The following is a 15,203-nucleotide window of genomic DNA, read 5'->3' as shown; positions in this document are numbered from 1 at the left end:
ACTTATTTAAAGATGAGCATTATTTCACTAACTTGAGGTTAGAATCATGAATTTTTGAATCAACAAATAAGTTTGCGTTGCCATTGTTCATTCGGTGATGCATGTTTTCTGAGGCTCATGGATAATCACCAGCAGAATATGGGTAAAGTATAATCATCCAAGCAATACAAAGTCAACAAAATTTCCATACCTAAAAGCCGTTAGCATCATGCAAAAACCATTAACAGTGAAATAGCAGCATCTAAATATATTATTCAGCAACGAAGAATTCCTAAAACTTTAAAAGATGTCCGCATCATTTTGCCCTACTAGGAAAAACGTTCTCATCATAATTTAGATGCATATCAGTTTTCTTTGCTTTGTCAACTTACCTTTTGAATAAGAGTACGAATCAGCCAAACAGTACAGCTCATAAGGCAAGGTACTCCTCACTTCTTGAGCTCTACAGCCAGCATAATCCGTAGTAGAGAAGTTAGTCTAAATCGTCGAGAATATATAGTATTTTGTGACTGCTTTCGAGATGCGAAAAAAATTTCGTATTAGGGTACTACGATGCATTTTGTAAATAAACAAACGATAACGTTCTTTTACGTTCTGTTTACATACTTCGGAAATCTTAATCTGGTGAAAATAGCAAAATCATAGATTTTAACAAACATTTAAATATCATTCTATTTTTAAATAACACCGGTTTCAAGAGAATTATGTTCCTCAGTTGGCTTTTCAGTCTCTGTCTCCGTCTCTGGGCTTAAATCGAGCTCTTGAGCAAGTACAGGATAGTAAATGAATAGATTATTCCAAGTAGAATTCCAGGTTTTCAAAACTGGATCCGAGTCTGTATCGTCGACAGTAGGACCACGAAGTGCCCCAGCAGAATGTAAAATTAGATACACATTTTTTATAGACTCCATTACTTCAGCCATAGCTTCCGATCCGTGCATTGCACTCAGCTTAATTGCGACGTCCATGAGTTTCAACCACAGCGGATAGAGCATTTTCGATTGATTTGATAGAATATTCATGTCTAGCAAAATAGTTTTGCAAATAATACTGAACATCTGAGCCTTTGCCAGTCCAAATAAATGATGTTCAGGTTTACCATTCAAAGTCGTGATCATGTTTTCCATTGTCGGCAGCAACGCTTGGTGGAATAAAGACATAGTGACATTTATATCGTGTGGTTTGTCTAATTGTACCATAATAACTCTTTGTAAACATGAAAAGGATGCTGTCCGTAAAGATCGACTCCGGGATAGACAAAACTTACATATATGACTATACAACATTTTCCACTTTTGATGTAGAACATTTTTTTCGTCGGTAACGTCATAATATTCATCTTCAAATTCCGAGGCCACTCTCAAATACAAATCAAACGCATCGTTCAAATCCTTTCCGTGACTTTCCAATGTTGTCTTATCTACGGGTTTTCCCTTTGTTAACCCTTTCTTCTGGCGAGATAATATCCGAGCTAATTGCTTTACAATGTTTTGTATAAACACATCAACAAACGAAACATACGTCTGAAGCTTGGGAAGATCTAGTTTACGAGCAGAAACTTTATGGAAGATAACTAGTAGGTCTGACACATCCGCTGAATTGACATGAAGAAGTACGTCCAGAAGATCAAAACCAAATGTACTGTACAACAAGTATGAATATCTATTGCTTAGTTCAAGAAACATGGAAATAATAGAACTTTCGACTGAAAACTCTTTCCTTTTCACGACAGCGAAATATTTGCTAAGGTTTTTCCACTCGACAGATGATTCTTCTAGCTCCAAGCTTTCATCCAAATACAATAACAAAATATAGTAGGACAAATGGTTCATAGACTGCTCGTCAACAATTTGTTCTGACTTATTGAGCAAGTACGATAACACCTTTTCTTTTATACTTGAAGCGTCAATTTTTTTAGAAAACCCGATGAATAACGAAGTTAGCATATCTGCTATTATAAGGGTTTGAGTATTATAATGAGCATGGGAAGAGTTTACGGATCCACTTATGAAACCGTTGGTTTCATTTTGCGTAGATGCATCATCGTATAATGGACCACCACCAATTTCTATAAGCGCATCTATCAATCTTTCTAAGGTCGAGCCATCAAGATCAACTAAGTTATGAAGAAACTCATCAATCTTGGAAGACCTTATACACTCTACAGATGACAATGTCTGACCTATCTCGTCGGAGGAAGGAGCAGGAGGTTCGTCGTTAGCATAGCTAGACAAATAAGAAGATAAAGTTGAAAGTAGCCCACCTTCTTTGTTGAAGTTGGATTTTCCTGAACTGAGTGGAGGATTAGGAAAGGGGAAGTGCTCATACTGAAAAAGTTTAGCACCCGGAAGGGACTCCTTCGATAACAAGTTATTACTGCCTAAAGCTAAAATCAAGTTTACGACAGACAACCAACTATCTTGCATGCAGTTCTTAAACTTGTTGCAAACCCAGAAAAGCACAATAAGTGCTAGTTGTGCTCGGAAGTCACGACCAAAACGTACTGAAAGTTCGCTGACCACTACTTGATGATCCTCGTGACTGATCGCCGTGTTCAATTGAGCTTCGGGTATATGCATTGAACCTATGGCAGTGAATTCCGTTAAACGATGTACAATATAATCGATAACATTCGTTTGATTAAAGTGAGCAGCAACATCAGCTACTTGCTGAATACCATTCACAACTCGATAAAACACAGTGTCCTCCGTAGCTGTTGAAAACACGTACATCAAGGCAGCCAATATAGAATTCCACACATCGTTAAAGACAGTGTAATCAAAAGCATTCGAGTCAGTACGGAGAAATGGTGTAGTATTCTTGCAGTTTTGAAGCAGTTTAGACCATATATAAAAAAAAGAGAGTTCGGTATCATGCTCTTCAGCAACGATAATCTCAAAATTCCGGATAGCAGAATAAATATCAGAAAGAAACTGACGATCAAAATTTGCTCCATCATTTACACCTCGTACGTTGCGGCAGAAATCTTCCAAAGTCATTCTCGCTTGTGCTTTAATATTTGGGTTATGCTGATCCGTGTTGAGCATAATTATTGAATAGGAAAGAACGAAAGCAGCATCTTTCGACGCCACTACGCCAGGATTAGCTTCAACGTAATAATGAGAAAAAGCTTCCACTACACGCTCAATTAATTGGGATTCTCCGGGTAAACGAAAAGACTGAAGTAACATGCGTAAAGCTTCATCAATTCGTTTTCCTTTAAAATCGAAAGCATCTATAAAGGCATTCAATATTTCAGTATTCGATGCCTTTGATAAGTACTCACCCAACACACGTTTACTAAGTCGATTCGTCGAATGAAAAAAAGATGCTATGGAGTTTGGGTCTGAAGGATGCTCAATAATGGAATGAGAAGATAAATACGAAATACCCTCAGAAGGACTTTCATTAAAAAGGTTTGCACCTTCAATGATAATAAATTTTCTTTCCTTCGATTGTAATAAGGATGCTGATGCTTCTAATGCACGGTCATGGTCTTTAGGTTCGAAAGTAGGAAGGCGGCGTTCATGAAAGTTATGAATAAAGTTTAAAAGAGTGTCGAGGCATAAAGGAGGTACGTTATTAGTGGAGTAACGAGCAGCGTCAATTAGACAGTTCCTTGTTAGAACACGGATGAGATCTGAAGCAAGATCAGACATCTGAGGATCACAGTCATAATTGACATACAAATCAACAAGAAATCCCGGAATGCGAGATAGAGAACCGAAGCATTCAACTATAAGTTCACGGATTTCTGGAGGACTTCCTTCATTGTCAAAAACAAAACGCTTTCGCTCAGAGAAAGAGGTTGGTGTTGCTCGATCTGGATTTTGATCATTTACTAAATTTGTAGATGATATAGCCCTAACCAAAGACGAATCAAGACCAGAATCTTTCGAAATTTGAGTCGGGATTTGCAGACAGGAAATTAAATAAGATATGAAGAGTTCCTGCTGTAATTTCAAGTGGTGAGGCATCGCTTGAAGTAAAGTAGTCATAACAATAAGGGAGTTAGTTAACACAGGCGTCTGACTGTGTCGTATTAGCTGTAGCAAAGATTTGCAAAGGGTATCACTAATTAATATGCGTAAAGAAGGAAAATTGCCCATGTGCTCGCCCGCTACTTCAAAAGCGGCATTAATAAATCGAAGAGCCATGCTTTTTACTTGGTCACTAAAATGCTGATTTTTCGAATCTATAAAAGAGATTAAGACACGAAGGACCTCACGTATAGATTCTATTCCGAAAGGAGTTATTTCACTTGACTCAATTTGACTGGTGTTCAGGCGATTATAATGAAATTCTTGTTCTTCTATGGGATGTTCAAGGGTTTCGTTCCAGAAATTTTCATCATCTAGTTCTGGATCGATGTACTTAAGTCGCTCAAAAATACACTGAATTATGCTAATCATCGATAATTCAGCACTTTGTCGCAGCATTGCAGATACTCTCATCTGACAACACATGCTTAGGCCAGTTTCAACAATTTCACAAATAGAGTCATCACTTAGTATACGGTTTCCAGCACCGCGCACTGATTCTTCCATTAATCTTGAGACACGTAATAGGACAACCTCATCCTGAGAGGAATCATAACTTTCGAATCTACACTGCGTAATTGCAAACGAAAGATTCCTCATGGCTATATCTAGGTTTGGAGATTTTTCAGTTATTATTCTTAAAGAAAATAACTTCAATATGGCTGAGATGCACAAGCTCGTTACATTTCCCGTCGTCCTTGGAGATTTTATGGTACGCAGAAAGGGAGACAACAGTCTTAACGAATCAAAATTACTTAGATTTTGTTGAATTGTAAGATCTGCCTTTAATTGTGAGAATTCCATAACCAAGGGATATCGAACGCTACTGCTTTTTTCCCCATTGGTTTTCCAGCGATTCTCTAATCCATCGGCAAGGAACTCGTCGTTTAAGGTCGTAACTCCTAAAATTGATGCAACTCCAGAATTTCTCCATCTTGATGTCTTTCGAATAGCTGTAACAATTGTTATGATTTCATTGATCACCAAGGAAGACGGCGAAATTGAACATAACGGCTCATGGTTTGGAAATGCACGCGGCACATCCATAACCGTTACTATTTGTTACTACAAATCAATTCTTGGTTTGAATCGGCTCAAGTATACTTACTATAGGCTGTTTTTAGCGGAGTAGTTGGTTTATGTGAAAGGGTCTTACCCTTCCCATATGTCTCCCGCCGACGAGTTCAGGAAGGAAGAGCCAGAATATTATCGTAAAAATTCTATAATTATACATTTTATTTACATTCTTATAAAGCGATCAGAAGTTGAGCAAGAGATTTAGATAATTAGTATAAGTATAAATAGGCCAAGAATAAAATAAGGAATCTGTCAAAAATTTATATAAAAAATATGAACGAGTGAAAAGTAAGCTTTATTTCCCGGTATATTGAGCTGAAGACGAAATGATATTATCGCAAGCTATATGAAGAAAACAAATCCAATGAAAAGACTAAGTATACAAGGCGAAAAGATGGCAGAGGTCCTAATAAAATTAAAGTTTGTGAACCTTTGTAAGGCTAAAAGATTAACCGACTTAAATTATTAAGTACAAGACAAAAGAGATTGAACGGACTAAGATGTGTTTGTGCTCTCCAAATAAGAAAGACCCTACGCGTCTCCATCTCCATTGCTTATTAGTGCATCATAGTCGCAATTGGGATGTATAGAGAAGACCCGCTCTTCGAATGGCAATTTGACATCACTGTCTGCTTTATTTTGAATTTCCATAATAATTGATTCATGAACAAGACGCGTTAAGACCTTGCGAACAAGACCGACTTCATATATAATGTCATCTTCGGTATGCAACTGGTCTTCTCGTAACTCAAGGTAAGATTGGATCAAATCATTTGCAACCATTCCTTCTGTACCATCCTCAGCAGAATATTCATGCAAAACGCGAACGATACCATTCATAACTGAAACATACTTTTCATATGTAATCTTCAATTTCGGCTTTTCTGATTTTTGGGTATCAGAAGCTTTTTGTTGGTGATCTTCTTGCATTGCATCTATTGAACCGTTTTCTTGTTCTTTCGCTTCTGCTTCTTCCTCTTCCACTTCGACATCATCACGTTCAACGTGAATGATGGATTGTCGAAGTAGGGAATAAGCCTCATTTACAAAAGCAGGTGTGATATCGTCGACGCAATTAGCACGAGCAATTGCTTCGGAAAGGCGAATCATAGATTCTAACTGTCGTACGGTAATTCGATAAGAGTTCTTTCCCGATCCTTGAGCATCGTCCATACGAAGTTGTTTATACCTTTTCACAATCTCAGCCCGAGCTTCACTATTTAACTTGGGTTTAAATGTTCGAGCATAACGAATGTAGCGTTGTAATTGCTCAGTACTAAATTCAGGCTGCATAGCATCATCTCGTAAGCGATGAACATTGACGATATGTTCCGCCAGATGACGGTCGACAGATTCGTTACATTCATCTAGCACAACAAAAAATAAATCAAACCGTGACATAATAGGAGCTGACATATTAATGTTGTTACGCAAAGTCGTTTTTCTATTATAGCGGCCACCAACGGGATTTGCAGCAGCCAGAATGGATGTACGAGCATTCAAAGTAGCTTGAATACCAGCTTTAGCTATTGAAATTGTTTGCTGTTCCATAGCTTCATGAATAGCAACCTGATCCGACAGATCCATTTTATCAAACTCATCAATAGCGCAAATACCATTGTCCGCTAACATAAGTGCACCGGCTTCGATCGTAAAGTCACCTGTTTCTTCATCCTTTACGACTGCAGCTGTGAGACCAGCAGCTGAAGAAGCTTTACCAGAGGTATAGACAGCTCGAGGAAGAAAATTACAGACATATTTCAAGAACTGTGATTTAGAAGTACTTGGATCTCCTACAATGCAAATATTAATGTCTCCACGAAGATTAATTCCCTCGGGGGTTGTTTTGTGAACACCACCCATTAGCTGTAAAAGGATGCCCTTTTTGATAATTTCATGACCATACACGGACGGAGCTAAAGAGTTTACTAATCGGGAATAAATATGGTCCGAGTGTACCATGGCACGCAAATCATCAATTTCAGCTTGCGAAAGTGATTGCAAAAACTCATCTTGAGCTTCTATACCTTGGGAGCCATCTCCACGAACATCAGCAGGGTTATGATCACTCGCATCATCTGGCTGAACCATGCAAGCAAGAAAAGAAAGTTTGTATGTTAAGTCACGGACACCAAGAGATTTCAGACCTGTTACACCATCGCTACCTGCATCCCTACCAGCACCAAATGCCCGAGAATCTCGATAGGCCTCTGGCTTTACACCAGGAATACCCAATTGAGAAATGTCAGGGACTGCAATTAAAGTACCCGTGAACGCACACTTGTCACCGGCTTTTGCTCTTTCTACGATGTCACCACGAATGATCACATCTAGCGTCCGTGGCATAGATCCAGTCGGTATTTCATTGCTGTTTTCCTGAATACGTACCTTTTGCCAGTCTTGAAACGTGGACTGAGATATATTTAAACGCCAACTACGCTTATTGGCACAAAGTTCGTTAGGACACTGTGTTGGCTCGGTATAGCGGAACGCCTGCTCAACACTTGGAACAACAGTATGGCATTCTTCACATATGAATGTACCATGGGCTAGTTCTGGACGAACCTCGGAAGTTCGAGTTACCGTTCCTGTAATTGTTGTTAAACGACCAATTCGGTCAGTGCGTAAATCTCGAATAGTAGAGCGAAAAGGAAGGTTATAGAATGCAAGAGCAAAAGTCTTGTCGCTTCGCCGACTAGCAGTAGATAACGAAGCGTTAGCTTGTGACAATGAGTTTCTATAGTATTCTGGTTCATATTTTTCAATCAGCTGCTGTAATGCACGTAATAAAAATGGGGTGAATCGATAGTATTGCTCTACAATTGCAAGAGCCAAAACATCATTAAAGGTAGTCAAATGATTGTAGTCTACGTAAACAGTATGAATCTCGTACATGGCAAGACCATGTATTTGAGAAACATAATACTTTTCCGACATAGCAGATGATGATGGTGCACCCATCTCATCAACTCGATCCTCACTGAAGCTTTCTAAAAAATCTTGAAATGTCTCTCGAACAGACTCACCGGTCGTATCCACGACTTTGGGAATCGCATCTCCAACGGCTGCAAATGGTTTTCTTTTTACTAAATTATCGTCTTCCAGCATCCCAGTAGATTCTTGTTGAGAAGCCATATTCATCGTTGGTCTATCACCAACTTCTGATGTTTGAAACCCATGTTTATAGGTTGGCGTTGATGCGTTTGCTCCTGGAGAAGCAAATGAAGACATTTTCAATGGACAATCCCAGGTTGGAAGGGAAAGGTGAAATTCCCAAGTTGATGGGAGAAGTTGAGTTTTCTGTGCCCTTATGCACTACACAAGCGACGCGTATAAAAATTCGTTTTAAGAATCTTTAGACGATAAGAAAATATAAATCGCTTATTTGTCATGAAACGATCTTTCATTGGTAATTTAGAATGTTTCATGTTTTTACTGCTTGTAAATTTTCCTAATGGGCTGCAATTGTTCTGTATGTGTTAAAGGATGTGATTTTTTCCATTCTCCTATTTGCTTTCTTGCTGAAGCGTTTGGAATAGCTCCTACTTACCAAATGATGAAAATAATAAAGATATTGTAATAAAAAGAAAAAAAGAAAAGAATAAAAATGAATGAAATCGTCTTCTAATCGCTATTTTTCATTTTCTTGATATTTGTTTATTTACACTAGAATTTACGCGCTGCGCTCAGGTACCGTAAAGGGGAAAGAAGCTTGCTACGAAGAACCTGACAAAAACGCGTTTTCCCAAAGATTGTCATTATGGTAAGATGAAATGTGGAATTTTCCAAATTTGATGTGTTGCTCTGATGATGAAATCTAACCAACACTTTTAGGCTGATAGGTTGCGCTCTCAAGCAAAATTGGAACAACTCCAAGCTCGATTCGTCGGTGTTGGACATTCATCGACCACCAAATAGTAAGTATCTTATGAAACCATTTTTATCAGGTGATTCTTCGTTTTGATTAGAAACTCAGTGCTAACGTTGTTTCGTTAGTGAATGGATGGTAAATCAACATAGAGACGCGTTGTCGTCCATTGTCGGACACCCGCCCCTTCTCGCATATATGTCTACCGCACTTGGCGAATCTAGGACACAAGTTCGTCAGCAGATGCTGGAAAAAATGATTATGCCTTGTGGACCACCTCCTCCTACCAATTGAATTCTCGATGGATCGCGAGCTTGTCGACAAGAATTACACAGTCCTATATTTATAAACAAAACAATTGAATGTGATAGTCTATATAGCAGGGCTTATAGGTGTCAAGCTATTTTTGATTTTTTTCATCATTGACGGTTGTTACTTTTGGTTACTTAACGCTCTTCAGACAGTCAACTTCCCAAAGAGTTTATGTTTTGTGCGTTCATGCGTTTGTTTGAAAAAAGTTGCTTTTACTATAAGATATTTATAGAAAAAGATTAAATTATCGGATGCTGTCAACATTTCCTCTTTACTGGTAAATGTTACACGAACTGTTACTCTTCCTCGCTGGCTATGACTCAGGCCTGTTCCTAATAGACAACGAAACCCTTAATTTACATCCATCTCTTCAAGCACTGCATCCTGGAGAACGACATCTGTTACTAGAAATTGGTTCTCTGGCTGTCGAGCGTCGAAAAACCGCCGGACTTCTACAACATCCAAATTCTTGGTTCAGTCAATCAAACAATGCATTTCATCGTTCCTTTTACATGTTTGTTGAGGAGATTCTTCGAAGCTTTGACGAAACTCTAGCTGACTTGGAGCAAAAGATCCTAATGAGGGATTCTTCGTTTGTTGGCTCTGAAAAGTTTGTCTCTTTGACACAAGTCGAAGCACATTTAAGTTCCTGGAAGCATACATTCCCAGATGTCTTTTTGATTGCTACAACAGTACTGCAATATCAAACGGCGTATTCTATCTTTCGTTCCTTAGAGCTACTTTTGATGCAGTCTTCTCGCTTGGATTTCAAACAACTTATTTCAAAAATTCAGGTTTGTTTACAAAGAGTTTGGTTAAATCATTTTATCGAGTATTTGGTTACCGATTTCCGGGAAGATTACGGCTATCTTTCTATTTCGCCAGAAGTTAACGAGAGTGATGGGCATGTTCTGGTTCCTTTTATGGATATGGCTTCAGCAAAGAATGCGCTTTTTACGAGGGTTTGTATGCTTAAAGCAAAATCTATGCTTATTGATGTATATGCAAATCTGTTGAAACAATTTTACGCCGAGAGTAAAGCTCTTGAATTTCCAATTTCACAATCTTCGTTAAAGGGGACTATAGATGCGCTATACACGCTTGTCTCCAGGAGCATTGTGTTCAAAATGGCGTCTGTTGGTCGGCTTGTGGATTTAACAATGATGCTAGAAATGATAATGTTACAAGAAGACACGGATGTTTTAACGACGATTATGAAGAAATTATTCGAATTCGACACAAATCCTTCACCGAGAACGATTCAAAATCCGGAAGAATACTTTCCGACAGTTTTGAGGAATACGATTTCAGACATGGATTTGGATTCACTGTATGGAGATTGTATTTCTTCCCTTCATTTGAAGAAGTCTTCTGAGGTGACAAATCCAAATATAAGCTTAAAAGGGAATCCAATATATCTCGCTGTTTCCTTACAATGGCCTTACAATATGTTTATTGATAAAAGTATCCAGAGAGATTATTCTAGGTTATGGGGTTTTTTGGGTGCATTGCAGGTTAATATTATGGATATAAAATCCTTTAGTTATCAAAGGAAAGCTTTGGTCCATGGTCATAACAGGTATCCTTGGAAAAGTTTATGGCTTACGTTGTGGTTTTTATCATCTCTTCAGTATTATTTTTATGATGGTATTATACGACCTTCCTACAAAGTTCTTCGCGAAAAAATTGTCGAATATGGGAAAGGTGGTATACTCAAGATGCAAGAGTATTCGCGTCTTCATCTAACTGCTTTTGATTATATTTCGAAAATGGTATTTATTAAGGACAAACGATTTTTAATTTTACTCACTTCTATATATGATGAAGTTTCTAAAGTTCATTATCAGGAAGTTTCCGAGGAAACATGTGCATTAGTCGTCCTAGTTAATCAGTGCATTCAACATATCAGGGAGATAGAAAATGATCCATCACTCGACAATAGTCCACTTAGTGCACTTTTACTGCAACTTGGTGTTTAAATTCATCAACGTCGATTGATATGTTTCATATCAATCCAATTTTTGCAACGATCGTTTTCATCATGAAATAAAAGGTTCATTCAATATAACATAATCATGAAGATTGAATTATACAATGTTGAATAACGGTAGCTATTGTATTCAACCTCATTCTGGCAGAGCAAGCTCTCTTCAGATACTTTCACTTGCATAAGCGTTCATCAAAGTGATAACATGTGCTTTATAAATCATCATCCATTTGACCAGTAACTTCTTCATTTTCAGATTCTGTTTCGATGGAAGACATGGTATCGTCGTCTGAAGAGTCATCCAAAGAGACATCTGCCTGGTCTTTGCTAGCATACCTTTGAATATAATCTTTCACTTTAAATGTAAAAGTCTGCGGTTCGCGAAGTAGCAATGCAGCGGCTTCACCATTCAATGGATCAGAAGCATTAGGGTAGCGAAGCAATTGAGGAAGGAAAACTTCAAAAATGTTAATCATATCAAACATAGGAGACCAAGTCTGATTAATGACGTCCAAGCAAACACTTCCGCTGAGCTCGTCAATGTTTGGATGGAAGATTCGATTTACAAATCCAATACTGGGAGACTTCCAAGGATACTCGCTTGGCAATTCCACATGAATTTTCCAAACTCCTTCCGCATACGGAGTCTCATCAGGGCCGTGAAAGCGAACATAGAATTCTTGCATATTATCATTTACAAGAGTAACCTCATAGTCACTCATCAACAATTTCATAACGTCAGTCTCAATTCTTCTTCTAGGGCTCGACATTTTTTGCGTAATTATAAAAGAAGAGTAAAAGTGACTAAAAAAAAAGAACTCAAGCTTGTGTCTAAAAAGAAAGGTTTCAAAAACAATGGATACTACCAAATAGGCAAATTCGTAGTCAGAAGATTTTCCAGAAATATGTAATGGTATATAAGAAAAAATAAATTTCTTAAAAAAAGTAGCTTTGTCTCAAGAAAAATTAGTTGACAAAATTCGAAGAGTGCAGCTTACGTGTCGTGGTGTAGCTAGCTATAGGTAAGTGTGCTTAGTTCTTCATAAAATGGATATAAAGCTTTATAGTAATATTACATATAATGGAATTGTTTTTCTCGAAATACTATTTTTCTGGCATAAAACTGTTTGTATCTTTCAAAATGAAAGTCGAAATATTTATGAGCGTGAAATCGGTATAGTTCACAAGTCTTGCCCGTTGCAATTCAAGCTGGTATCCAAGTGAACGAAGGCAAAACAGAAAAAAAGTACATTGAAGAAACAGCATACTTCAGAATGAAAACAAATATCGGAAAGAATTTTCTAGCCATTTATTTTTATTTTTTTATAACTGTGCATTGGGAAATCAAATAAAGCTCAACCTTGCTGACGAGTCTTTTCAAGCGAGTTTGAGCAAGGAAGAACTTCTTATGAACGTTTATAAAGTTGGAAGTTTGAAATCACCCTGCTTGACACTTTTGAATTCGTTTCGAAAACCAGCCTTTATTAATTATTGTCTTTGGCCAAACTTCTTTCTAATCAAAGTCGGACAGCTCAGTGGCCAACCTTCAGAATTCCCATTTCACATAAAACATAGAATGAAGAAATATTATCCATTATTTCAAACCATTTCGGACATTCTCCTAGTGTAGAATCGACATGTATCTTATTAAAGAGGAAATGTTACCTTGTATTTTTATAGAGCCATACTGAAAAAACCAAATCATAAGCAGACATTAACAAGGGCAATTGCATTTATATTTTCTACAAATCGTTTCAAAAAAATAAATATACTTTCCAATTGTTTACGCCATACTCGGGAAAACATCCAGAGAATGCTTGTTTCTCCTATATCAAAATAGGCATCGTCGGTAGGTCAAACCCCAAAGCACTAAGAAATGATTGGATTCATGTAGTAGTGGAAAACAAAACATTTTATAAAAATGTCAAGGATGTTTCATCCATTCTACTTTCACCTTTTAAGAATCTAGCTAGCATATAAATGTTGCGTTATAGATGTTCTTTGATCAACTATTACTAAACCGGTCGTGTGGTTTAGATGGTTATAATTTCTGCTTAACATGAGTGTTCGCAGACGGTCCCAAGTTCGAGTCTTGGCACGATCATATTTTTGATTCCTTTCCATCCGTGGGAAGAGAGAGCATCCGGGTGAATTGGTTTTAGCTTTTTGCTTTTCCTTGAATAAATAAACCAACTATATTGGTGCATTTTTTCTCAGTAACCTTAGGATCAAAATCAGGCTTTATTAATTTGTGGTAAAACCAGTAGTATATTTTTGGAATAATGTAACGTACGAAAAGTAGGCTTTATAAAATTCGCAAATGACAATATGTTTTGTGATTGTAACTAAAAATAAAATAAAAGAAAATTGCTTGTTTGCTTGTTTACGACATTCGTAAGAAATTCTTGTTCATCATCGCAAGGTTCAACTCTTTATAACAAGACTTTCATTCATTACATAGGATGCATTCCTTTTGAAATCTTTGGCTGGGTCTACGAACAAGCTCCATCTAGTAAATAGAAAGTAGAACAAGTGGATGTCCCTAACCTCTTGCATAGGTAATATAATATAGCCTTTGTGTTTTAAGTTTGTAAACAGAACAGGGTTACAGTGAACCTATGACCATGACGGTACTTGAAGAACAAAAGAGCGATACGAAGCTATTTTATACGCCTTTCAGTGTGCTTGGACGGATTCTGTATACAAATACAAAAGAAGTGAATTAAATATATTTTCCTAGTAGCACAAAAAGACAAGACTCATGGCTTTTCGTTAACCAAAGATCCCGATTTTTCCTGACAAAGGGTATGGTTTACAACTAAACGAATGCCCTTTGCCGTCTCTGTACATTTCCCTAGCAAAGCTGCAAGCCGTTCTGGGACGCATTTGCCTTTATTCCAGACTTGAGTAACGTGCCCAAGAGCTGCCATGTAACCGAGGACAAGAGATCCGTGTGGACGTGGTCGACCACACTCATCCATAAAGTCTGGATCAACCCAGTATTCCTGTCCTTGGATTTTATAAAGTAAACTAACACCCGTAACCAAATCTATGCATTCTATATTTGCATCGGCGATTGCCGCAGAAGCACAAGTAATAGCAGCCGCCAACGTAGCTACTGTTCCATCGCTTTCAAGGACCTCGATATAAACATCAATAGAACTTTTCGGATATAAGTGTAATAGAATACTAGGGGAAAGAGCTGCCTCCAGTAAGAAGCCATAATCTTTTTCTTCAGCACTCTGCATGTGTCCTTTTCTTTCTGGCATCGAGAAAGGACTGAATTTAATTTCGCAATTCAACTTTGCTACATTCTGGAAAGAAAACGTTTTATTCGGTCTAGGACCGTAAACACTGCATCCAATCTTGATTTTACCAGATTCATAATAGGCGCTTCCCATAGCCTTGGTAGCCCATCCCAGCTTCAAATCTAGTCATATTAGCTTTCTCTCCCATTTAGCATGAGTTTAACGTACATAATTTTCTGCAATTATCCGCATTACGATCCCTCGTAAACGATGGCTGTTCAGGGACTTCAAATGCTGGAGGTACCGAGACCACAGGACCGCAAACTCTCTTTCGATCCGTCATAAATTCTTCTTTTCGGTGAGCCCAAAAAATTTGACAAATCGATTGTCAAGCTTTTGCAGCGATACCGTCAAAAGCTTAGCTTGGATTGTTGAAACTTTTACCTTCAGAGAGCCGCTGCAGATGGAGGATTGCTGACACTAAAATTATATAATGAAACGCGGTGTACCACAGTATAAAAGTTACCGATAGGAAACGAACCCACGTAGACTGCTAGCTCTACAAAGCAGAACGAACAGTTTGGAAGACGGTGGATCCTGTTGGACGAATAAGAGGATGAAGAAGAAAAAAAAAATTAAAGCATCATTCAGTACAAAACCTTTGAATGTTT

At 37.8% G+C, this 15,203-nt stretch overlaps 6 protein-coding genes and 1 non-coding gene across 7 annotated transcripts; 3 read left to right on the top strand and 4 right to left on the bottom strand.

The window, feature by feature from the left end:
- Positions 1 to 606: 606 nt before the first annotated feature.
- SPOG_03139 (guanyl-nucleotide exchange factor) lies at positions 607 to 5,182 on the bottom strand. Its single transcript, XM_013165798.1, has one exon. The coding sequence runs from the start codon at positions 5,085 to 5,087 to the stop codon at positions 678 to 680; it is 4,410 nt and encodes a 1,469-aa protein (XP_013021252.1). The 5' UTR covers positions 5,088 to 5,182; the 3' UTR covers positions 607 to 677.
- A 45-nt stretch (positions 5,183 to 5,227) lies between these two features.
- SPOG_03140 (MCM complex subunit Mcm6) lies at positions 5,228 to 8,401 on the bottom strand. Its single transcript, XM_013165799.1, has one exon. The coding sequence runs from the start codon at positions 8,346 to 8,348 to the stop codon at positions 5,649 to 5,651; it is 2,700 nt and encodes an 899-aa protein (XP_013021253.1). The 5' UTR covers positions 8,349 to 8,401; the 3' UTR covers positions 5,228 to 5,648.
- A 444-nt stretch (positions 8,402 to 8,845) lies between these two features.
- Positions 8,846 to 9,416, top strand: SPOG_03141 (splicing factor 3B). The gene is made up of 3 exons (XM_013165800.1): positions 8,846 to 8,880; positions 8,952 to 9,034; positions 9,114 to 9,416. The coding sequence occupies exons 1-3, from the start codon at positions 8,878 to 8,880 to the stop codon at positions 9,277 to 9,279; spliced, it is 252 nt and encodes an 83-aa protein (XP_013021254.1). The 5' UTR covers positions 8,846 to 8,877; the 3' UTR covers positions 9,280 to 9,416.
- On the top strand, positions 9,346 to 12,099 carry SPOG_03142 (gamma tubulin complex subunit Gfh1). The gene has a single exon (XM_013165801.1). It carries the CDS (start codon positions 9,579 to 9,581, stop codon positions 11,274 to 11,276), a length of 1,698 nt encoding a protein of 565 aa, XP_013021255.1. The 5' UTR covers positions 9,346 to 9,578; the 3' UTR covers positions 11,277 to 12,099.
- On the bottom strand, positions 11,005 to 12,382 carry SPOG_03143 (ubiquitin conjugating enzyme Ubc8). Its single transcript, XM_013165802.1, has one exon. It carries the CDS (start codon positions 12,052 to 12,054, stop codon positions 11,497 to 11,499), a length of 558 nt encoding a protein of 185 aa, XP_013021256.1. The 5' UTR covers positions 12,055 to 12,382; the 3' UTR covers positions 11,005 to 11,496.
- A 924-nt stretch (positions 12,383 to 13,306) lies between these two features.
- SPOG_16144 lies at positions 13,307 to 13,388 on the top strand. The gene has a single exon. It is a non-coding gene; the product is annotated as a tRNA-Val (tRNA).
- Positions 13,389 to 13,568: 180 nt separating this feature from the next.
- Positions 13,569 to 14,987, bottom strand: SPOG_03144 (exosomal 3'-5' exoribonuclease). The gene is made up of 2 exons (XM_013165803.1): positions 14,761 to 14,987; positions 13,569 to 14,714 (listed from the first exon to the last, which is right to left on the bottom strand). Exons 1-2 carry the CDS (start codon positions 14,873 to 14,875, stop codon positions 14,044 to 14,046), a joined length of 786 nt encoding a protein of 261 aa, XP_013021257.1. The 5' UTR covers positions 14,876 to 14,987; the 3' UTR covers positions 13,569 to 14,043.
- Between the last annotated feature and the right edge of the window lie 216 nt (positions 14,988 to 15,203).

The sequence above is a fragment of the Schizosaccharomyces cryophilus genome (assembly GCF_000004155.1).
Source record: "Schizosaccharomyces cryophilus OY26 unplaced genomic scaffold supercont4.1, whole genome shotgun sequence".
Taxonomy (NCBI): Eukaryota; Fungi; Ascomycota; class Schizosaccharomycetes; order Schizosaccharomycetales; family Schizosaccharomycetaceae; genus Schizosaccharomyces; species Schizosaccharomyces cryophilus.
Note: the sequence above shows the minus strand (reverse complement) of the source record. Positions and strands in the feature narration are given on the sequence as shown.

Coding starts and splice junctions, on each gene's coding strand:
- SPOG_03139 (XM_013165798.1), bottom strand. CDS start 5,087: ATGGATGTGCCGCGTGCATTTCCAAACCATGAGCCGTTATGTTCAATT.
- SPOG_03140 (XM_013165799.1), bottom strand. CDS start 8,348: ATGTCTTCATTTGCTTCTCCAGGAGCAAACGCATCAACGCCAACCTAT.
- SPOG_03141 (XM_013165800.1), top strand. Junction 9,035..9,113: donor CATTCATCGACCACCAAATA/GTAAGTATCTTA, acceptor TTGTTTCGTTAG/TGAATGGATGGTAAATCAAC.
- SPOG_03142 (XM_013165801.1), top strand. CDS start 9,579: ATGTTACACGAACTGTTACTCTTCCTCGCTGGCTATGACTCAGGCCTG.
- SPOG_03143 (XM_013165802.1), bottom strand. CDS start 12,054: ATGTCGAGCCCTAGAAGAAGAATTGAGACTGACGTTATGAAATTGTTG.
- SPOG_03144 (XM_013165803.1), bottom strand. CDS start 14,875: ATGACGGATCGAAAGAGAGTTTGCGGTCCTGTGGTCTCGGTACCTCCA. Junction 14,715..14,760: donor GGATAATTGCAGAAAATTAT/GTACGTTAAACT, acceptor TAATATGACTAG/ATTTGAAGCTGGGATGGGCT.